General features: G+C 36.4%; 1 protein-coding gene across 1 annotated transcript in view; it reads left to right on the forward strand.

Moving 5' to 3' along the window:
• Positions 1 to 2,116: 2,116 nt before the first annotated feature.
• Positions 2,117 to 21,023, forward strand: part of ISPD (isoprenoid synthase domain containing) — a gene marked incomplete at its 3' end in the record, with an annotated part of 41,873 nt that continues 22,966 nt past the window's right edge. The window contains exons 1-2 of the mRNA XM_009578222.1: positions 2,117 to 2,389; positions 18,729 to 18,878. Coding sequence (XP_009576517.1) covers positions 2,165 to 2,389; positions 18,729 to 18,878 — 375 coding nt within the window. The remainder of the gene's footprint in view (positions 2,390 to 18,728; positions 18,879 to 21,023) is intronic.

The following is a 21,023-nucleotide window of genomic DNA, read 5'->3' on the forward strand; positions in this document are numbered from 1 at the left end:
CCCCCCGCAGAGATTTATCATAGGCTGGCCAATACTTCTGTTCTCTTCCCTTCTTCTCAGAAGATGCTGTGTACTACCCAGTTAGTTACCTCATAATTTGTTTCATTTGACTCCAGAATGGGAAATGTCAGTGCTCTTCTTACACAGTCACTAGTGAATGTCAGACTGTCCACTGTTTCTGGGAACTGTGTAAGGCTATAGTCTTTCGGCAAATAGAATTGCAGAGCTCTTACTCTCATTTAGTGTGAAATAGCTCTTCTTGAATTTTGCTTTATTTAAATGACTGACTCTCAATATTCAAAAGAAGAACTGAGATGAATCCAATTACTTTGCCCTAGTTCTGAGGTGAAGTCATGCAGAGGTGCTAAGTTTTGTGGCTAAATGTAAGACTATGCCAGGACTCATTTGAGAGATTTGAGAACCTTTTGATGAACCTGTGGTGAGTGACAAGTTGAAATGAAACTTGAAACCATATGACTTCAGATTTTATATTTGAACAACTTCAATACTTAAAAAATGCTGAGAGTATGTTGGTTTGGCTGTATTTGCTGCCTTTGTTAATAATAAAATGAACATAAGGACAAATATTTTTCTTTTGAAGAATGCTAATAGCACTTCCATTTATTTTATTTTTAATAGTTATTTTAAAATTCATTGAAGTAATTTTCCATGGAGTTCTATTAATTACAAAAAAAACCGTACAGAAGGTGAAAGGTGCTCTATTGTTTCACATAGTTCTAGGGGAGTGATTTGTATCACAGATGACTTCACTTTTGGGGTAAGGAGAGTACCTAGGCAATGCCTCTCATGTGTTATTGCAAAAACCAATACCTTGAGCTGGTATATTTCTGAACTGTAAATTCCTTACTTTTATTTTTCTCCCTGGAAGAATTTAGTACCTTAGTCCGTCTTGTGTCTGCAAAATTAGTTTCAATAGCTTTGCTAGTTTTAGTTGAGAGAATATACCATGCTTGTCTCCCTAGTTGGATGTGTAGGCTACACATGAGTAATTTTACTACAGTAAATAGTAAATTGTTTCTGTAATCATTGCTCATCTGATGAGTTTCCTGTCTGTCACGCTAAAAAACCCTCCTGTCATCTGTGGAGACACAGAAAGGAAATAAAACAATTTTAAATCCTTTTTTATGCTCTCTACATAACATTTAGGAAATAAGACACTCAAATAACTGGATTTGAATTATGGTGTTTCCGTTATTTTGAAGTACAGTATGCCACATGTGGCTATAATTTGTATTCCTAGGTCCTTTGACATGAGTATAACTTCAGCCTATCTTCAGTTGTGACTGGTTCTAATCTTGTGGTTTTAATCCCACACCACCCCTCAATTGTAGAGCTAGGCTGATAACAGCTGTAGAAGCTTGATGTTCTCTAAAAATATGCTTTTCATATTATGGCAATTTTACCTAGCATAGCTATGTTTTTACATTTTGCTAGCTTCCTAGAGCAGAAACCTTCATGTGTGTATTTTATTTCTTTTTTCCAAACTACCGGTATGATGTTTCCTGTCAATATTCAAGTGTCACAGTTTTGATTCATTAGCAATCTGTCAATTACTGCTTATGCCTGTCTCAATAGTGATCTTTGTTTCAGAGGTTTTTTCTTATTCACTTGTACACAGTGTATTGCACAATAAAACATGGAGTATTCCAGGTCCCAGGATTTACCAATTTATTGGAGACTGAATTTAGAGAAAGCTAAAATAACAGACTGTAGCTGATTGATTTAGAAGTTACATTTGAAGCTAGGAATGAGGCTGGAATAAGAAATATTTTGAAGGCTTTTTGAAGGGTTATCAGAAGGTGCTTTTTTTTTTCCTTCCCTCTGCAAACTGGTTATTGGAAGCAAGTCCCTTCCCAGAATTCCAGTTACTTTGGTTGACATCCATGTGTTGGTAGAGATCCTCTCATGTAGCTCTCCCTTTATGGGCTGAGTGCTAATACATACACATGAACTTGAGTATATTGCGAGATGCTTTATTTAGCCATCTTGAATTTCTTTTGATATTAATTTCTTTGTTTCATGGAGATATCTGTACTTTTATTTAGTCATTCATGTCTACTTTCTCTGGTTTTGTACTGTTTCTTCTAGGATAAGTTGGATATCCAACATTATTGTGGTGGTCTCTCCTGAAAATATTGAAACAATGAAGTCTATCATTGAAAAATATGGCCACAGAAGAGTTATGATAGTAAAAGGTGGAGTAACTCGTCACCGGTCAATTTTCAATGGACTGAAGGTATTTGCAGAGAATGAATTTTCCAACCATCTGCTCCAGAAACCAGAAGTAGTGATTATCCATGATGCTGTGAGGCCATTTGTTGAAGAAGATATTCTTTCAAAAGTGGTTATGGCTGCTAAAGAACATGGGGTATGTACTGTACAGCAATGCAACTCTGCAGTGTTCTTTATACTGTACAATGTAAAATCATGATTGATAAATAAGGCTTTTTCTAGCAATTGTATTAATGTATTATGTTGATTTTTAAGTAGAACAGATTCAGAATACCTATTATGCAGAGAGGTCAGATGAGGGAGGGAGACACTTTTAAATGCCGCAGGCGTTATTTGCTACAGGGAATAATTATTGCCATAGAGACTATAAGTAGGAGATTGAATTAATCAGCAATTTGTTAGTTGGAAGATAGATTACATAATGATAGTTTACGTTTTTTCCATGCAGAATTCTCACCTAATGCTAGAGTAGTTCAGTTAGTGATTACTAATAATAGCCAAAGAGAGTATGCATTGGTTGACTTGCAAACTTTGTGTTTTCATCTCAAACTTATATGCAAATCCTGAATAAGTGGCAAGAGAGCTATCTCTGTATTAATGCTAAATTTTTCTAGAATCTGTAAGCATTTCAAACTGCTGGGAAAAGGGGAAGTGGAAAGCCTCCAGTCGTAGGTTGGAGATCCTCCTGGTCATCACTGCATCTGAGGACTGGGAATATTCACAGGAACCAGAAAGATTTCTGAGACAGTAAGTGATATGTGAAGGGGAAGAGTTGGTAGAAGTTGTTTATGCAAGTAGAATGGTAAAGTTATTAAAGGCATGTACTAGCAACGAGAGGAACTGGTGGATAAACTGACTGACTAAGAGATAGAAGAAATCACGACTTAGCCACAGGCTTGTTTGTACAATTTGCTATCTTTACCTTGTACTTCAGTTCTCCATTAATAAGACAGTAGAATGCTTCTCTACTTCAAGGAGATGATTTGAGGTAGAAGTCATTAGTGACAGCAGATTGATTGGGTATTAGAAGGCTAGGAAAATCTACCACTGCTTGTTGTTTTCAGGAAGTGAGGTAAAAGATAAGCTAATTGACAGATGAGTCACAACTTTAACAGTGGAATAAAGAGTCCAAAGAATGAATTGTGGTATTTCCTTAGTGCTCCTCCACCTTTTTTTGAAAGCTTATAGTGTAGAAGGGGAATGTAAGGCTTGTTAAAATATTTATTATGGAAATTAAATTATGTAAGGTCTCTCAGAACATTGTTAGAAATCTAAATATGTTGAGCTTCTCACTAGTAGGCCTCTACTTTTGTAGATTGGCTTAATGAGAAATGGCAATAGAACAGAAACTCTGCTCTATAGTTTTCAGTGATACAGAATGTAAGTTTCCAGTCATTAAAACTTAAATTCCGTTACAATTTTAACAAGGTTTTTGACCTTTCTCATATAGCATAAAATAGCATTCCAGAACTGATTCTCTGCCAAAGACTTTAAAATAGATCCCCTTTGTAAATCTGTTTTAAATGTGATTCTTTGAGAGTAGTAGAAGAATGGGTTTAATTGCACTGATGTTGAGCTGAAATGAGAATAACTGTTTTCTGAATATGTTTGTGTTTAGGTGTCTTTGCATGTTATGGTATATCATATCATTTGTCGTTGTGTTTAAGTTTAACTTGTTCACTCTTTCTTGAAACTTGAGTGATTTTAATGTAATTTTTTTTTCCTGGTTTTCTTTTTAATTGGGTGTGAGACATTTTCAGTAAAACAGTAGGGAACCAAGGCAATCTCCATTGATCTTCTCAAGGCAGTGTACTCTAGTTCATCTGAACTTCCAACTGGTAAATATTTCCTTACCTAGATCACTGAAGTATCATTTGATCTCAAAAAGGTGATCTTACACATTTGTCAGTCTTTTCCATTGTATAATGTCTGTCTGAAATGTGTGTGATATTTATTGGCTCTGTGGTGGCTTCCTGTGTTGGCTTAGATCCACTGAATTCAGTGAGGCTAGACCATCAGAGAACTGGACTCCAAAAGCTGTTAGCTACTGATGTTACCTGACAAAGTAATTGAATTAAGGAACGTAAGAACTTTGTTTTATGTAACAAATTGGAAGAGCTTCCAGCCAGAAAGAGGTGGCTATCTTCACTTGACAACTACAGAATTCTGAAGAACTAAGTGACTGGAAAGCTAAGACTCTTTCTCAAAACTGACATGCATGGTTTTGAATATCAGAAAAAATTTGATCGAGAGAAGCTATCATCTTTACTATCATCTTTAGTTCTTCCCGTAGTCAAATTCTTTGCATATCTAAAAGGGAGTCAATTCTTCAATCTTTCAGTATAAAAAGTAATTACTTCCTTTTGCATTATGTAGAAAGGTACAAAGCCTGGCAGAGACATCATATTAAATCACTAGTGTAATAGGGGTAATGCTGTATTGTTCATCAGCATACCATATAGATAGCATAATTATGAGAAGCTGTAATGTTCTTTAAAATGGCAATTGATCGAGTAAGTTATTGCACTTCTAGCTGCCAATTGTCAGACAAATAAACTGCTTTATTACACTTACTAATCAGTTTGTTATTTGCCTGTAGGAATCAAAATGTGTGCTTTATCCAGAACTAATAAATTATGCCTTAAATCCCCCAAACAATCCCTTGATTATGTGAAAATATTACTTTGTAACCAATTAAATTCCATTTATGTTTTTGGGGTAATTTTGTAATTAAAATTACATGTTTCTAGAAACAAATTCTTTATTGCTAGTAAAAGTTGGGAAAAGTGGAAGCTTCAGAAGGCATGAGTCCAAAGCCTCTAGCAATATCTCATTGCCAACACTGCATTTTAAACAACATAACTAAAAAGAAAAATGCTTACAAGAAAAAAAAAGTCAGGAAGGTGGGGGGGGAACTTGTCAGTTCTGGTATTGAGAGTTTAAAAAAAAAGGCCCATACAGTCAAAGACTCTTTCTCTAGTTAACGTAAACTAGATTTGAAAGTATAGTTTATTTCTTTGAAAGGACTGAATCAAAACAGCATTCTTAAAAGCTGGTTTCTGGAAGCTGTCTAACATCATTACTTTATTCTCAGCCTTAGCAAGGATCTGAACAAAGCATACATGCCAATACAGATGTACAGTGCTACTCAGTCTCATGGACTCTTAAGCAAATACACAATCAGTCAAAATAATACCCCCAGACAGAAAACACTACATATTATGCTCAGTCTGTTCCTATCTCTGAGTTTACTCAGACTCAGTGCTGCGGGTTATCAGTCTTGCTGTGTCGGAAGGCTGGAGCAGAAAACATGCATTCATACGCATGCTGTTCTTTCACCCAGTTAGATAGCAAAATAAAATGTTTTATGTATGATTGTTGAGTTGCATTAGCAAAATATTGTGGGTGGCAAACCAAAAACCACCTCTTTTTCTCCACTGAAGGTGAAGGAGGACTTTGGTGTGGTATACCTGAATGGGGACAGCAATGCTGGAGCAGTTCTGCTCACTCTGTCCTTTGTTCTTTTTCTCTTAGAAGCAATTATCTTTTTATGTTTTCATATTATCTCCTCTGTTTTCATCCTATGTGGAATATTTTACACATCATCTTTGTCATCTTTGTTATACTTAAAGACTGATTTTAGCCAGCTGTAAAGGCTGCATCAGTAACAGACCATTTTTGATTCATATTTATACACTGGGTCATCTGAAGTCATCCTGTGCCTGTGTTCTCAGAGGTTCTGCTTTCATTGTACGCTTGATACTTTGGGGGCCTTCTGCTGTCCTGTCAGACACTTGTGCAAAAGTAGGATCAAGAACTGAAGACATATTACCATCTTGACATGATTTTTATTCCACTGATGGAATGAGTTCTGTAGTTTAGGAGACTGACTTATGTCAATGTAAAAATACATATTAATGAATTGTAGGGGTGTTATATAGTAATATTAGAAGAAAACAACATTTGAAGAGCTACATTATTGTGAAGATCAGAATCTGTTCAGTAGCCCTGAAACTCTTCTGAATATGTGAAGAATCAAGTGTGGTTTTGCTGCTGTATGGAAAACAGTCATACAATGCATTATACATTTTTCAATTCTGTAGTAATGGATAGCTATTGGAAACATACTGATGTTTCCATAGCTTATGGCATTATTGGTCCCATAGAAAGTTATAACCTTCTCAGCCAAGTCGTTAATTGTTTTCTGTGTTGAATGGAGAACTAATGTATTGTTAGCAAATACTTGAAGTCTTTGTCCTAACAAGATGTAGCGTTTGGTGGTGGGAAAGCACTGGTAAGAGGAGAAACAACTCTATCATTTTCCAGTCTCAATTTAAGTGATTTAGATGATTCATTGCATTCACTTGGAAGGATGCAACTCAACCAACTGAAATACATAACTTATAGACAGAAACTTAAATTATAATCTGCCTTTCTTCTCTGCAGCATTTCTGTGTTGTACTGACAGAGCCAGCTGCGCCTAATACAGCTAGTATTTAATCCGTTTTAAAAAGGTGACTTAATCCCACATTTTTTAGCTTCTGGAAGACTACACATAGAGTAATTTTTACCTTACTTTTTTTTAGGTAGGATTAGGGTATCCTGGAAATAAATTTTGAGCATAGCTTCCTGCACTTAAGTGGTTGCTGAGGTCATTGTTATGCAATACCTATAAAATGTACCTCCTTTAAACTTAGAGAAACTACATATATGACACTACTGTTGATTTGAGGCTAATTAAAGTCTGTATGCTTCATCTGAGAAAACAGTATGACTTTGAAAAATGAAGCAGCCTTTAGCAAAGATGTGCCTGTTTAGTTACTCAGATTTCTCCTTCCTGCAGCAGATCAAAGGAATAAAGAATAGTTCCTTAAAATAAGGGAAATCTCAGCTTGTCCAGCATGTGTGAGAGCTGAATAAAGGCCTTGGATCATTCTAGCCACTTCTACATGGCAAGATCTGGAAGAGATTCTTAGGCATATCTCTCTGGCTAAGGATTAGACATATACGCCTCCCCGCGTTTTTCCCTTTTTCACCAAATATTGCACTGAAAAGAAATCTGAGTCTTCATCCAGAAATGCCCCCAGCTGCATTTAGGCTGAGTTTGTGATCTGGGTGGTTGTGGCAAGGACAACACCAGCCCTGCAGGTTAGGTGAAGCTTCTGAAAGCCAACTTGGCCTGTTTCATATGCTGTAATAGTTTGCTGGACTGGTTCTGTGCTTATCCTTCTGTTTCCAAGAAGGTAAGTGGGTTGTGGTACAGATAGAACTAAAACTGCCTTGAGGAGCATTGGAGCATGTAGGAGAGAATTCATGAGCTATCAAATTCATACATACATGTATTAGAGTCACTATTTGAGCCAAACTCACATGGTAAGTATAATGATCCATTTTACAAGGCCCTTGATAACAGAGAAGGTCTTAGATGAAGCTTGTATAAAGAGATGACTTGAAATTTTCAATCTAATGGGCTGAAAGAGAAAGAAGCTTGGGTGCACGGTTTCCTGCAAGGAGAGGACACAAGCAGTTCTGAGGAAGCAGCTGAGCGAATTCAGAAGGCAAAGACATTTGATAAGCAGGTGTAGAGTTGCTTAGGGAACTGCATGACCACAAACTATAGTGCCTGTGGTTTTGGTTGCTCAGGACTGTGTGTGGGAAAGAGATTGCATTTGGTTGATTAAATTGTGCAAGAGTCCTCTTACAACACCTCAAGATTTTTTTTCTTCTTTCTTCATAATATGATGCAAATCATGCATTTAATTATATGCAGTGGATCAGTAGCCTTCACTTCATGATACTGTTGATTTTGTAATGATGTAGATTTTCTGGAGGTAAAATATAACTTCTTAACTGTAATTGTAACTCCTGTGGCGGCAGCTTCAAGATTTCTACTCTATTTGAATACAAATGTTAACTCCTTTTTAAATTGACTTACTGTAATATGCAAAGTCCTTTGTGGCATAGTGCATTCTCAGTGGTAGCTTTTTGCAATGTAAATCAGTAATTAGGGTATGAAAGATGGCTTGGTGACCGTAAGATGTGTTTTGTTACTTGTTAATGCAAGATAATACTATGCAGTCAAAGTAAAATAAATAGTCTTGTTAATTTTAGAGGCAAAAATTATTGGTTTTGTGATTCATTAATTTTTATAGCAAATGTTCTGTTTAATTTTTGCCACCTAGCACAGAAACAAGCACTAGTAGAACAAGAAAGTGCTGGTAGCTCATCTTACTGTCATCTTATGTTGAATAAATGCCAAAATTTAAAGCTGTAAGTATACTTTAAAATATTTCTAAAAATATTGAAAACTATTGGTAGCATAGTGGCTGCATGATTTGCTTTGAAATGTTTAAATTGCTTAGACTGAATTTTACATGTTATAGAATCCATCATAATTGTGTATAATAACTATTGCTGACAACTGAAAAGATTAAATAGGTCATAAGAAAGTCTTGAAGCACTATACCAGCATGTGCTGCTCTTTAGGCGGGGGATGCTATGTGTGGTCTGGATCATATACTTAGTATGGATCTTTGGTAGCATTATGCAGACTTTATACAAACTTTGAAGTACTTAAAAAAAAAAAATCTGTCAAGAAGAAAACAAAACCTTGATAAATGAGAACATGTTGTTAAACATTACCAGTTATTGCACTGTGACAAAAAATAGGTGAATATGTTGACTAAAGTAATAAGACCTTTTTTGGCTAATAATACGATAAAATGTATTTTATTGAATATGCAGAATTTATGGAAAACACGGGCTTCCTCGACCATTCTCACAAGGAATGCACAGATAAGGGATGCACTAGAAGAAATGCTATATGATTTGTATGACATCATTAAAAATGTATATAATTGTTTAATCCTGCTAACTTCTGTAATTTTATTCTTTATTGTATTAAAAATAGTTCATCTGATTTATGGCAGTAATCCATGATACAAGAGCATCATAAATGACATTCTTAAGACTTATTTTCCATCTGTTTTTTAAAAAAAATCCAATTTTAATATGAAATCAAATGTTCACATATATTAGTTGTATTGTCGTCGTTTGCAGTACCGCTCTTGGCTTTTTCTTAGTGCATATGTACATTCTTGGTTTTGCTTCTTTTCCACTGTCAGTATGTTCTTGAGCTTGTTTTCAGTGCTGTGTGTTGAAAAATTGCAGCCTGTAATATGCTAGTTCTGCGTTTTTCCTCCACCTCATATATATATTTTCAGTTGCGTATTCCTATTGTCCTGTCCTTGCAGGGTGTCCTGTCTCTTTGAGGAGAATCTCTTTGATTTTCTTTGAGAAATCTTACTTTTTCCACAGAATAACATTTAGCATTTAGCATGTTGTCGATTAGATCAAAACGGTATTTACTGACGCTTAGAGGTAAATGCTTTAAATACAAAAGAACAGAAATTATGTAAAAGAAAAAAGAACATGTGCAGTCTTAATTTTTGAGCAACAGTTTGTGTTATCGGTAATCTTCTTTAGTTTGCTATAGCTAATTGGAGCTCTGACATGTCTTGATGTACATGTACTATCCCCAGTTACTTAGATAGTATGTTCTGATAAAGGGGACCTCATTAGAAGAAATGTTTTCTTTTTCTTAAACAGTGTCATAAATATACATTACATTTGTTTAAGGCATCCTGTGTCTTTGAAGTCAGTTCAATGTACAACATAGCGTCAGCTCATTAACATTGGATCAAAGTGTATATTAAATTTCTGATTAAACATCCCCTCTTTTGCAGCTAGGAATAAACACAATTATAACTTCTTCCTTCCTGGTGTTGGTTTAAGATTAACATGTGCCCAATTTTAGTGAGTTCAACTGTTGCTCCTAGCCAGCTGGGTAAACAGACTTTAAGGAAATTAGGTGAAGTTTAGCATACAAGCCTTTTTTCATAGTGTTCAAAACTCCTTACATCTGTTCTAATTAACCTTCTTTTTGTCTGGCTGATGATTAGGTTTAATATCTGTATTACACCAGGCTTGTTTAACATTTCAACCAGTGCTGTCCTTGGGCAGTTAAAAGCTGCCAGTACAAATATGTCAAGATACCTGGAATTGGACTGGTTGATGATACTGCCTACATAGAAGAAATTTTAGTGGGTATCTCACTAATGAGAATCAAAGATGGTGTGTCCATAGTGACTATGAATTTTGATGATTTCCGTCCTTCCCCTCCACCCCAAAAAATCAAAATAAGGTAATTTAAGAATTATTCTTGTTGGTTTAAAAAAGGAAGATACCTGGCAAAAAGAAGGTAACCTTTTTTTTCTTCAGCCTTAATCTCTGATGGATACCCATCCCAGGTTGCGGATTGTACTTGTTTGCTGGTAGAAGAAACGGGTAGAAGGAATCCTGTCCCCACACAGCACTGCCACAAATCATGTCTATGATACATGGTAGATAGAGTCTGGGTGTGAGTGTGGGTGAAAGTATGATATGCCCTGGACTCAAATTTGTGTTTCTGCATGGTAATGAGAGTACCTCTACCTTTACTGTGGTCTGCTGTTCTTTACTGAGTCATCCTCATTGTCCTGTAGCCTGACTGCATGCCATATCTGGTCCTTCAAGAGACGTGCAGCTGAGGTACTGGTTTGGGGGGTCTTTTGGACATGACGTTAACAGAAGGAGTTATGGGGGCAGATGGTGATAGGTTTGAGTTGAACCCACGCAGCCAGACTGCTGCCTTGCCTTGCTGTGCAGCAAGTAGGTGGGTTCTGGGTGCAGAATGAGGTTATGAACTCTGTGGACTATGTGCAGGCTTGAATCACTTCAGTTTGGAAGTTTGGCTAGTTTGGGCTTGAACATGTTCACACCTAAGTTTAGAAGACTTTGCACATATAGCCAAATTGTAGTTATCATCTGTACTTCTGTGTAGGAGTGGTAGCTTATAGTTTGTGTCATTACTTTGTCTAGGCCCCAATCTTTTCCATCCAAACAGAATTGTTTTGCCAGGATTTCTGTAGGTTGGAGGCAGAAATACTCTAAGTCTTCCATCTCTGCAGCGGAATCATAAAACTTCTCATAGATTACAACTTTTGGTTATAGAGAAGATAAAATGTGGCCCTAGACAACAGCTAGATACAAAATGCAGAAAAGGAAAAGAAAAAAAGATAAGAAAAAAAGATGCGGTATTTCAATGTGATACCTTGAATGTGCATTGGAAGAAATTCTCTAATTGCTTTATTTTACAAAGATAGTTATATGACTTTGTTTTATTAGATATTCTCCACTTCAGATTTACAATATAAAAGATTTGTAAAGAAAATCCTCTTAAATATGTGAAATATTTTAATCTTATAATTGAGTTTTTGAATTTTGCTTTGAAGATTCTGTTTGATAAATTTGAAATAAGAAATCTTTCAGTAGAGACAATTCTTCTAACTTAAGTGATAATTACTGAGTGTGGCTGAAGCTTGTTGATTACGATAGATACAATTAGTTTGAGTGTAGATGTCTGAATAGAAATGCATGTTTCTACCTGTTTCGTGCATCACAGATACTGTGTTTATTTCTGTGTTTTTTCATCCTGTGGATGGCTGTGAATGCCCTTCATGGCAAGTAGTCTGATCTGTGTAAAAGAATACTTTCCCTGTAGTAACATGTGGAAACAGTTTGATGGAATAAAATGAGAAGAAATTAATCATAGTTATTCTGAGCTTCTTTCGTTGGTTCATAGCCAGACCTAATTTAGACTGAAATCCTTAAGAGATGGTACTGTTTGGTAACATATAAATAATCTTTCACCTAATAAAAAACAGCCCAGGACATATTTGTAAACCCTTAATACCTAGCTTGTCTAAATTAACATTGATTGTTACTGTTGTGTAGTTGAACAGTATCCTAATGCAATCTTTTTCTTCATGGAAAAGCAAGATAAAATTGTTTGTGTATTTACCAAATTCAGCTCTACAAAATTGACTTTAATGGAGTTCCAAGATGGATGTATTTGTCCTACTAAGTGTGACTAGCCCCACAATCTCCAGCATACAGTTTCAAAGAAGTCAGCTGCTTTGAAGTGATGAAAATACATTTCTAATATACTTCTATTTCCAGTGTATATATGCCAGACAAGTTTATTTTTTTAAGGCAGCATGCCTAAATTATTTGGGAGTCTTGGTTCAGTACTATTTTGCTTGTCAGAGTTGAAAACAACTCTGATTAAAGAATTAAAATTAATAAATATGAATATTGAGAAGACATGTAACAATGTGAGAATAAGGACAGTCTTTTAAAGATAGCACTCATAAGCTATGCTTGTATGTGTTTGCCATCAGGCCTATTCCTAAGTAATTTTAAAACATTGAATCTAATGCAGTTAGGATGATTGAAATATAAAGCGTACATTTACTTAATGCTGCTAGACAGGTGACAAGATAGAAAGCATAGGGAAAATGAATTTCAGGGGAGACAGAGGCTATGAATGGAGAAGAAAAGTATTGTTGGTGTAATTAAAAAGTAGAAGGGAGTCATGCTAGAGGGATGGGAGAGTCTGCTGATTTAGGACTAGACTCTGTAAAGTTTTAGGCTGTGATTCCCAGTCACTTGAAGTTCAGGGTTGCAAACTGGCAGTGTAAGTGAACTTTGTGGGTCTGCATTAGTACTTGGGGCGTACTGGGGACAGGGGCGTGCCAAAGACATAGCATACTTTTTTTAGTATGCCAGCCTGCAGGACCTGTGGTTGTCTGAGCTTGTTGCCACACTGTGGTAAAACAAAAGGAATTGTAGTTGTGGTATTTTTTGTAAGGACTTTGTGCCACTGCAATTTTTTTTCTCTTCCTAGTCCATATCGTTCAACTTGTTGAGCTTTGCAGCTGTTTAGCATTGTTCTGTTTCAACTTTGGCTACCAAAAATTACAAGATCAGTGATGCGGATGTGTTGGTTTTCATGCTCTTTTGAAGCTTCTGTCTCTTTGATAACTTGTTCTTGGTAGGCTGTATTCTAGATGTGGAGTGTTGGTCTCACCTGAATAATGCACTGTGTGTTGGGGGTATTTGTAACCTGGACAATTTCTTGCTTGTGGTATAAGCTTCATCTCCTCCCCCAGCCCCGAGTCCTTTTGGAAATTCTAATGGGTTCTGGTTGTTTTGTGAATAAAATGAGTATTTTCAGTTTTTATGAATATTCAGTAAAAATAAGCTACACTGCATTGTGTAAGCCAGGTTGCTATGTTGTGTGTAGGCTTCTGCGACCTAAACATTCATACTTCATTTTGTAATAAAAAGTGTCATCGATACCGCTTGGATTTTACTCTCCTTGAACTGTGTTGTCTGATCTTAAAACACACCCTGGTTATGTATTCACTGAATACATGCATCTAAAAATTTCTTGTCAGAATAAAAGTATGATAAAATGAGAATGATAGTGTTGCTGTTTAGTGGAAAAGTGAATTAGTACACCTTGAATCTATTGAAAATACTTACGATACCCTATTATACTGACCTGTGTGATGCACTTCATTCTCTACCTTTTTTTCAGTCACCATTGAATCTTTAAATCCTGAATGCTATGCTCTAGGCAGTTATGCAAAAAACTGAATACAAAACTGAGAACCTGTTTGTAAATGTTTTTTATTTGTGCTGTTTAAAATGGGTTATAAAAGACACCTGTTGTTTCTAAAAGCATCTAGAGGCTGGTTCAGTTTTCAGCAGATGGATGGATGAGCTTGCTTCTGAGAAATACCAGTCTGTCACTTCACCGAAGGTGATGGAATTCTGCATTCAAGACATTTTAGGATTGCTTTAAGAAAGTGATAGATTAAAAGGATGTTTTTCGTTCCAGTATTTTGTCTGCAAAAGAAAACTAACCAGTCAGCAGTATTTGTTTCAATCTCTGTTATGCTATGAATGACTATTTTAAGAACTTGCCCACAGATATTTTGATACTTTAACTAATTTATTTAACAAAATATGCAAAAATGGGGGAAAGAAATGTATGCATTTCCTGGACGTGCTAGGTTCACCAAAACTAGTGCTTGACTGTCTTTGAAGTGGAGTGGCTTGAAGGCTGTAAAGTGGACATTTAAAGAAATTCAGTTTAACTATCCATTAGCTATCCACTTAACATTCTGGAGGGGTGTATGATGCATTTTGTGTATGATTTTGAGAGCAAATCTACTTGAGATCTGGGTCAAAATGATTAGAAATTGGAAGATGAGTAGGGAAATAGTCCCAGGCACTTGTTTTAGACTCACAGGATTTGTATTTTGTGGTAGGCTAATTCAAAGTGTGAAAAAGATCTGTAAAACTACAGTGACATTAACAAATACTTATAATTTTAAATGAGGACAGATTTTCTTTGTTTTATTCACTTTTTTTAAATTCGTGTCTGAACCTCTTGCCTGAGAGCCGGGCCAAATACCTGTGCATTCCTGACATAAATAGCAAGTCAAAGCTTCTCAAATTAGAACAAATAAAATTCAAATACCTGAGACTCTTTTTACTAATACGGAAATGGTCCTTTGTTACTGATTTATAACCAGAAAAACAACATGGAAATTCCTTGCAAAGAATAAAATATTTGGTAGTGTAACTGAATAGATGTAGACTAGCTGGATGATTGTGTTCTTCACTTACAACCCACAGCCATCAGGGGCAAAAGCCCCTTTAGATACAGTAGTACCTTATTGTATTATTGGCCCTACTGTGCCCTAATGTTTAAGTTTCTGAACGAAAAAATGTAGTCTGTAGCCACGTCTTAAGTACCTAAATTCCTCTTTCAGTTCATTGCAAGACTGCTAGGAGTGGAATTCAGAAAAGGCTTTGTGCTTCCATAGGGAGGATGCTTGCACAAACCAGAAGGAAATACCGCAGAATGAGCCATACATCTTAAACTGTGCCCCTCTTTGGAGTGTATATGAGAATAAAATTCATAGCTCAGTTCTTCTGTTTTTACATGCCAGATATTATGTCTACACCATCAGTGAAGATACCCGTGAGCCAATTTTGGAAGCAGAAGCATGTGCGGTGAGGTTTGTGTAATCCAGCTTGGGTTTGGCAGCTGTGTCAGTGTATGCCAGCTAGAGAATGTCACCAGAAGTACTGCAGGTGCAAGGTTTCCTGTGTTAGGGACTCAGCTCTCTTGTCCTGTATGAAAACAATGCAGGGCATACACAGGCCAATATTTTCCTTTGTTTGATCCCGGTTTCACCCAGTCTGAAAGTGGCCTTAGGAACTAATGTAGTTCTTGTGTCACTGAGGTGGTAAACTCAGCCCTGTGTTGGGTCACATCATCTGGTTGAGGGAGGCCGTGTGTGTGTGTGCTGAGATAGAGAAAGGTCCTGCAGAAAGGTGAGCCAGCATTGAGCAAAACAAACACCCAGTTTCTGTATCTTGTCTCAGGATTTTAATGTTTCAACTCAGTGCTACACCTTAGCAAGTATGTTCTAGCTTATAGGTTCATGGCTTTTGGACCCCAACTGCTCATCATATGAAGGTTTTCTGTGCAGTAGAAGCTTCCTGGCTTTAGTAAGTACTAGAGCTCTGCATTCTGCTTTTAGAGTATAGAGCAGTCATGGACTGAGTTGTCCTTTTTTGGAATAAAAACTGATTTTTTTTTTTTTTAATCAAATGACTGCTAGTTATCCTGTTACTGCGTACATAGTTAGAATTTCTTTCCCTCGTGTGATCAGAAGTCACCCATAAATCTTACTCTTCGTATTAAACTTCATGTTTTCAGTCAATGTCAGGTATGGTTTGAGTGGACTTGCTGCAGAAGACATCTTATTGTGCCCAACTTGTGACTTCTTATTGAAATGGAGGGAAGACAGGTGGGAAACTCTCAGCCTGCCACACTGGACTCATTTCTGGGGTAATGTAAAGCAAAACTGTAGTTGTTTGAAAAATGCCATTTGTTAAATTTTAGGTGCCATGAAGCTTTCAATTGAGAAGTTAATTGGGGGTTTTAAAAAAATGACGTGTTTGCATTTATTAGAAATTAGATCTTCCTGAATCTTCTGGAAGAGCTAGGCCTCAGCAGAGCAGGAGATGTGGTTCAGTATTGTCACAAAGATACAGATACAGACATTCATGAATTTTTATTGTGCAATAAACCAGATGTCAAGAAAACAATGTGTTTCAGAGCTCTTTTAAGAATATAATTTTGAGTATTTCAATTTTATTTAGAATTGCAGTTTGGTTTTTTGTTCCTCAGAGTGCGTGTTTCACTTGTGAGATTTGGTTACGCAAGTCACATTGTATTCTCTTGGCCTGGTTTATGCTTAAAATGTAACAAGACATGATTGTTAAAAACTGTAATAAAATATTGGATCAGCCTAAGAAATTCTCTTTTGCTAACTGGTTTTCTGGAATGGTAACTGTTTCAGAAAAAAAAATTCAAATAGATTTAACTAATTACAGAAAAGCTGTGGCTAGCATGCTGCTCTGTCTCTTTTCCCATGACCTTCTAATTTTACAATTTTTTGTGTGTGTGTGACCAATTAAAATATGACGGCAGAGCAAAATAACATAGTCCAAATGCCCAGCATCTGGGATATAGAGGTAATAGTCCATGTCCTGGAATCATAGGAAATAGAGAGGGGACAAGTTGCAGATAATTTAGTCTCTCTACTTCTGCTGATGCACAGCTTTTCCTCAAAGTACATCTGTTAAATTTACTCCTCATTTAATACATTGACGTATTACTAAAATTATAGTGGTGTTTAGTTGTATCAGTTTGTCTTTTCTATTATAGAAGTAAAATTGATCCTGCCTAGGACAGAAGGGTGGACTAGATTACCTCTCAAGGTCCTTTATAGGCAGTTCTGCTGTGATTTCAGAGTTCTCACTGATCTTTCTGTACCATGTGTTGCCTTTGGATGATAGTGTTTTGCTCCATGTAGTGTTTTATATAGATATCTCTTCCCATGTATTAGAAAGAAAAAGCGCTGTTCAGATTTTGAGAATGTGGATCAGATATTTCTCTTGTCATATGAATCTTTTGAATCTTTTCTCTCCCTTCTCCCTGCCCCGATAGCTCATCCATATCAGAAATCTTTGCGCAGGAGAAATTGGTTCACATCTCTGTCCTCATTCTGTAAAAGAATGAACTAAGAAGCTGTATTTTAGAGCTCATAAAGTGCTCAACACGCTGACTGCATTCCTCTTTGTTTTATTGTTCAGTAGTGTGAAAGGGGGAGGGAAGACAGCTAGTTCTTTCTCTTCTGAGAGGAAAAAAACTTTGGGCTCACTTTTGGTGTGTCATTCTGCCACTGTATGCTTATCTGAGATCAGAAATCTTGTAAGAATGGACAGGACTTTTATGTACGAGGGCAGGATTTGCCAACAAGATAAATGAAATCAACAATAACAGTGCTCTCATTTTATGTGATGAGACCTATTTCTTTTCTGTCAGAACTCACTAGACCTGAGAAGATCTTGTGTGGCTGCAGTGAAAAGTGTCAGAATTCACCATTGGGAGTGGTTTTCTAGGTATACTGATTTAAGATGTTGGATAATTCCAAGTGCTTTGGAACAGCATCATTTATTCTTTATTATTATTCTTAAAAATAGATAATAAACGGCATAGTGTAAGGACGCCATTCTCAGTGGTTAGCATTGTTAGGGAGCATGCATTTTGCCCTGTGACTTGGTAAGCAATGTTCTGCCATTGCATCCTTTTCTTCATTGTTGTATGGACAACTCTTGTCCCAATTGCCTTTAGCTTCATAAAAAGTTCATGTGAGCATTTGATAAGTGACTGATGAAGTGTGGGTAACTTTCTGGTACCAAAATGACTAAAACCAGCTAGGGGAGTTCTGTTTCAGAGATGCCATAGATCTTTAATACTATATATTGATGAAAAGATCAAAGATGTGTTTAATTGGTTTCAAATCTGAGCAAAACCAAAACTGAAATAAAACATTTTAAATATCTGTTCTGGGGCAGAACCAGTGCTGCTGGATATTGAATACTTTCTGATGTACATACTGTTTTCCCTGTGATTTCACTGGTAAGTGTGGTTGTTCAGTATTTCACAGGGTGAATTCAACATGGAGGAACAAGCTCAATTTTCTGAAACTTTTCTTGTTGCTTATTTCTGAGCAGTTTAGCCAAATTGAAATCTGTGAAAGCAATAGGTGTTGTGGATTGTCAAGACCTCTCAGGTGTGTCTCCTGCTGTTTGGTATCTGAATAGGCCTAGAACTGTCCTCGGAGAAACCACCTAATATGCATGTAGAACAAAGTCTGAAAAATGGGCATCTCAGATCTGTACAGTAGATTTGCAGTAGATGTTTATGAAGGACTTAAGATTTTTTTCTTTGTAAATTGGCCCTGTGTGTACTTATATAGCCTTCTGTTGCTATATTCATGTTAAAAGTCTCATACTAAGTAGTATGACTTATGCATTATGAGATACCTAAAAGATAAATAAGTAGAAAATGTATTTTAAAGCTCTTACTTTTTTTGACTGCAACTATCTAATATACATTAATATTAATACATTTAGGCCTCTCTTTGTGTTTTGTTCCACAGGCAGCAGGAGCAATTCGTCCTCTAGTTTCTACTGTTATTGCCTCTGCTGCAGATGGCTGTTTAGACCACTCATTGGAACGTGCCAGGTATAGAGCGAGTGAAATGCCGCAGGCTTTCTTGTTTGATATAATCTATGAAGCATATCAACAGGTAAGACTTTGACACTTTCTAAGCCTTTTTTCCATTTACTTCAGTTTAAAAAAAAAGATAACTTTATTTCTCCTCTTTTAAAAATAGAGATTCAGTGTCTGTTTCGGATCACATCAAACTGTTTGTGTATTACTTCTCTGTAGTCTTTTGATGAAAATGCTTTATCATTCCAATTTATTCAAGTTTTTCAATTATCAAACTGCCAAATACAAGAGGGGGTGAGGGTTCTAAACTATTAGAAAGACAGATTTGATTTAATTTTTATTGCGCATTAAATAGATCACTTAAATGAGTGGGTTAATGTGTTTAAAATTAGGTATGTGTTAAGTATGTATTGTTGACTGAGAGTATCAAAGTTTTGGATGCACAGTGTAATAATGACACTATATAATAATATGGGATACAGGCTGTTCTAAAATATTGGGATAATATTAACTTGATACATTTAGGTAGATGAGTGTTTAATTTGTTTCGTGTTGCTTGTGTATAATACGTATTTTGATTAGTGGCTGAAAATAATATTTACTTAGTCTCTGTTGTAATTATCCATTTTTTCCCTAATATATTGCTTTAACATCATCTTTATTTAAGAAAATAAAAATTGTGGGTAATGTATTAAACCCTGACTCTTTTGCCTTTATCCCTCTTGAAGACTGCTTTCGTTTGCCCCACCCTGCATTCACAGTTTACTGGAAACACTCCAGGCTTTCGTCTCAGCATTCTATTTCCTTTTCATTCATCACCTTGTGGAAACGGCCTATCCTCCAGGTATCTTCCAGACTGACTGGAAGCAGAGCATTTCTTCATTTGTCACTTGGAAGGAATTATTTTTTGCTCCAGTAATGCTGACAGTCATGCTTCCCATCAGTCTTTCATTTCTAGAGTGAACAAGCCCAGATTACTGATATCTACCTTCAGAGAGTACATAGCTTAGAAATCACCAACAACAGGACAAATGCGTGGACAGGCAATGAAGAAGAAACAGTTACTCAATTGTTCAGTAATTGTTTTACTTAGAAATGTTGGCACAAATTCCATGTCATACCCTTTATGCTTGATACTTGAAGCTATTCTTAGATGCTGAAGATGAAGGGCTGTCCAAGATGAAGAACTACTCAAGCGATTGGACTAACTCCAACCTTTTTACTTCTGATGGGAAGCAGGGGGATGTTCTTGGTGTATATGGTAACACGGCTGATACTTCGAAGTGAGATTCTAGCTTGAATGTAGTGGGCATACTTGTGATAAAGGCAGCATATATGTGCATAGAACACATCTCAAGAGACAACAGCTACTGTTGGTTATACAACTGTTTGTTTCTTGTTGATGTGTATCTCTTTTGGCAAATTGCATGTTTATGTGTTGTTTCTCAAACACCACCCCCCCGCCAAAAACAAACCCCTATTTTTTTCCTACTGTGTTTGCTCTTAGTTTGCAGATACAGTAGAGCTGGCAAATACATAAAAAGCTTTTCCCCTAAATGCCTTGCTCAAAAGGCAACTATATTTGCAGTCCCTATGCTCCTCTGAGTAGTGTTCTCTTCTTGCATATGCATTCCATCAGTCGTCTTTTTTGTATCCCTGCTCTTTCAAGAACAAGCCACCAAAGTTGTTAGCAAGCAACCAAGGCTATGGTTCCTTGTCCCCAGTTCCCTTTGCATTGGCTAAATTCTGGTCATTTAAATGCTCTGTGCCTTGGAGCTCTGGGAAGGATAACACTTCACTAAACCTCTCAACTCATATTGTTTGCTAATTATTTATGTTTCAATGGTGCCTAGCTGTCCAAGTCAAGGATTAAGACTCTATTGTTCTGGGAACTGTACAAACAAATAAAAAAGATAGATAATTGTTGTCCTGAAAAACTTAGTCAAGCTACTGTAGGACAGATTTTTGTAGGGATGGATGCAGTTTATGATGCTTCCTAAATATTAACATACCCATCATTAGTTCCCACAACAACTTGGTGAAGTAGGTAAGTATCATTGTACAGATGAACAAAAAAAGATAAAATAATTTTGTTACTCATGTTGCAAGTCATTCACAAAGCTGGGAATGAAATTCAGTTTGGCTGACTCAGCATGGGATCATGATCCCACTCCTGTGTGTTTTATACAGTTGTGACCTTTATGCAACAACAGTGTAGGGA

This window comes from Fulmarus glacialis, unplaced genomic scaffold (assembly GCF_000690835.1).
Source record: "Fulmarus glacialis isolate BGI_N327 unplaced genomic scaffold, ASM69083v1 scaffold7855, whole genome shotgun sequence".
Lineage (NCBI taxonomy): Eukaryota > Metazoa > Chordata > Aves > Procellariiformes > Procellariidae > Fulmarus > Fulmarus glacialis.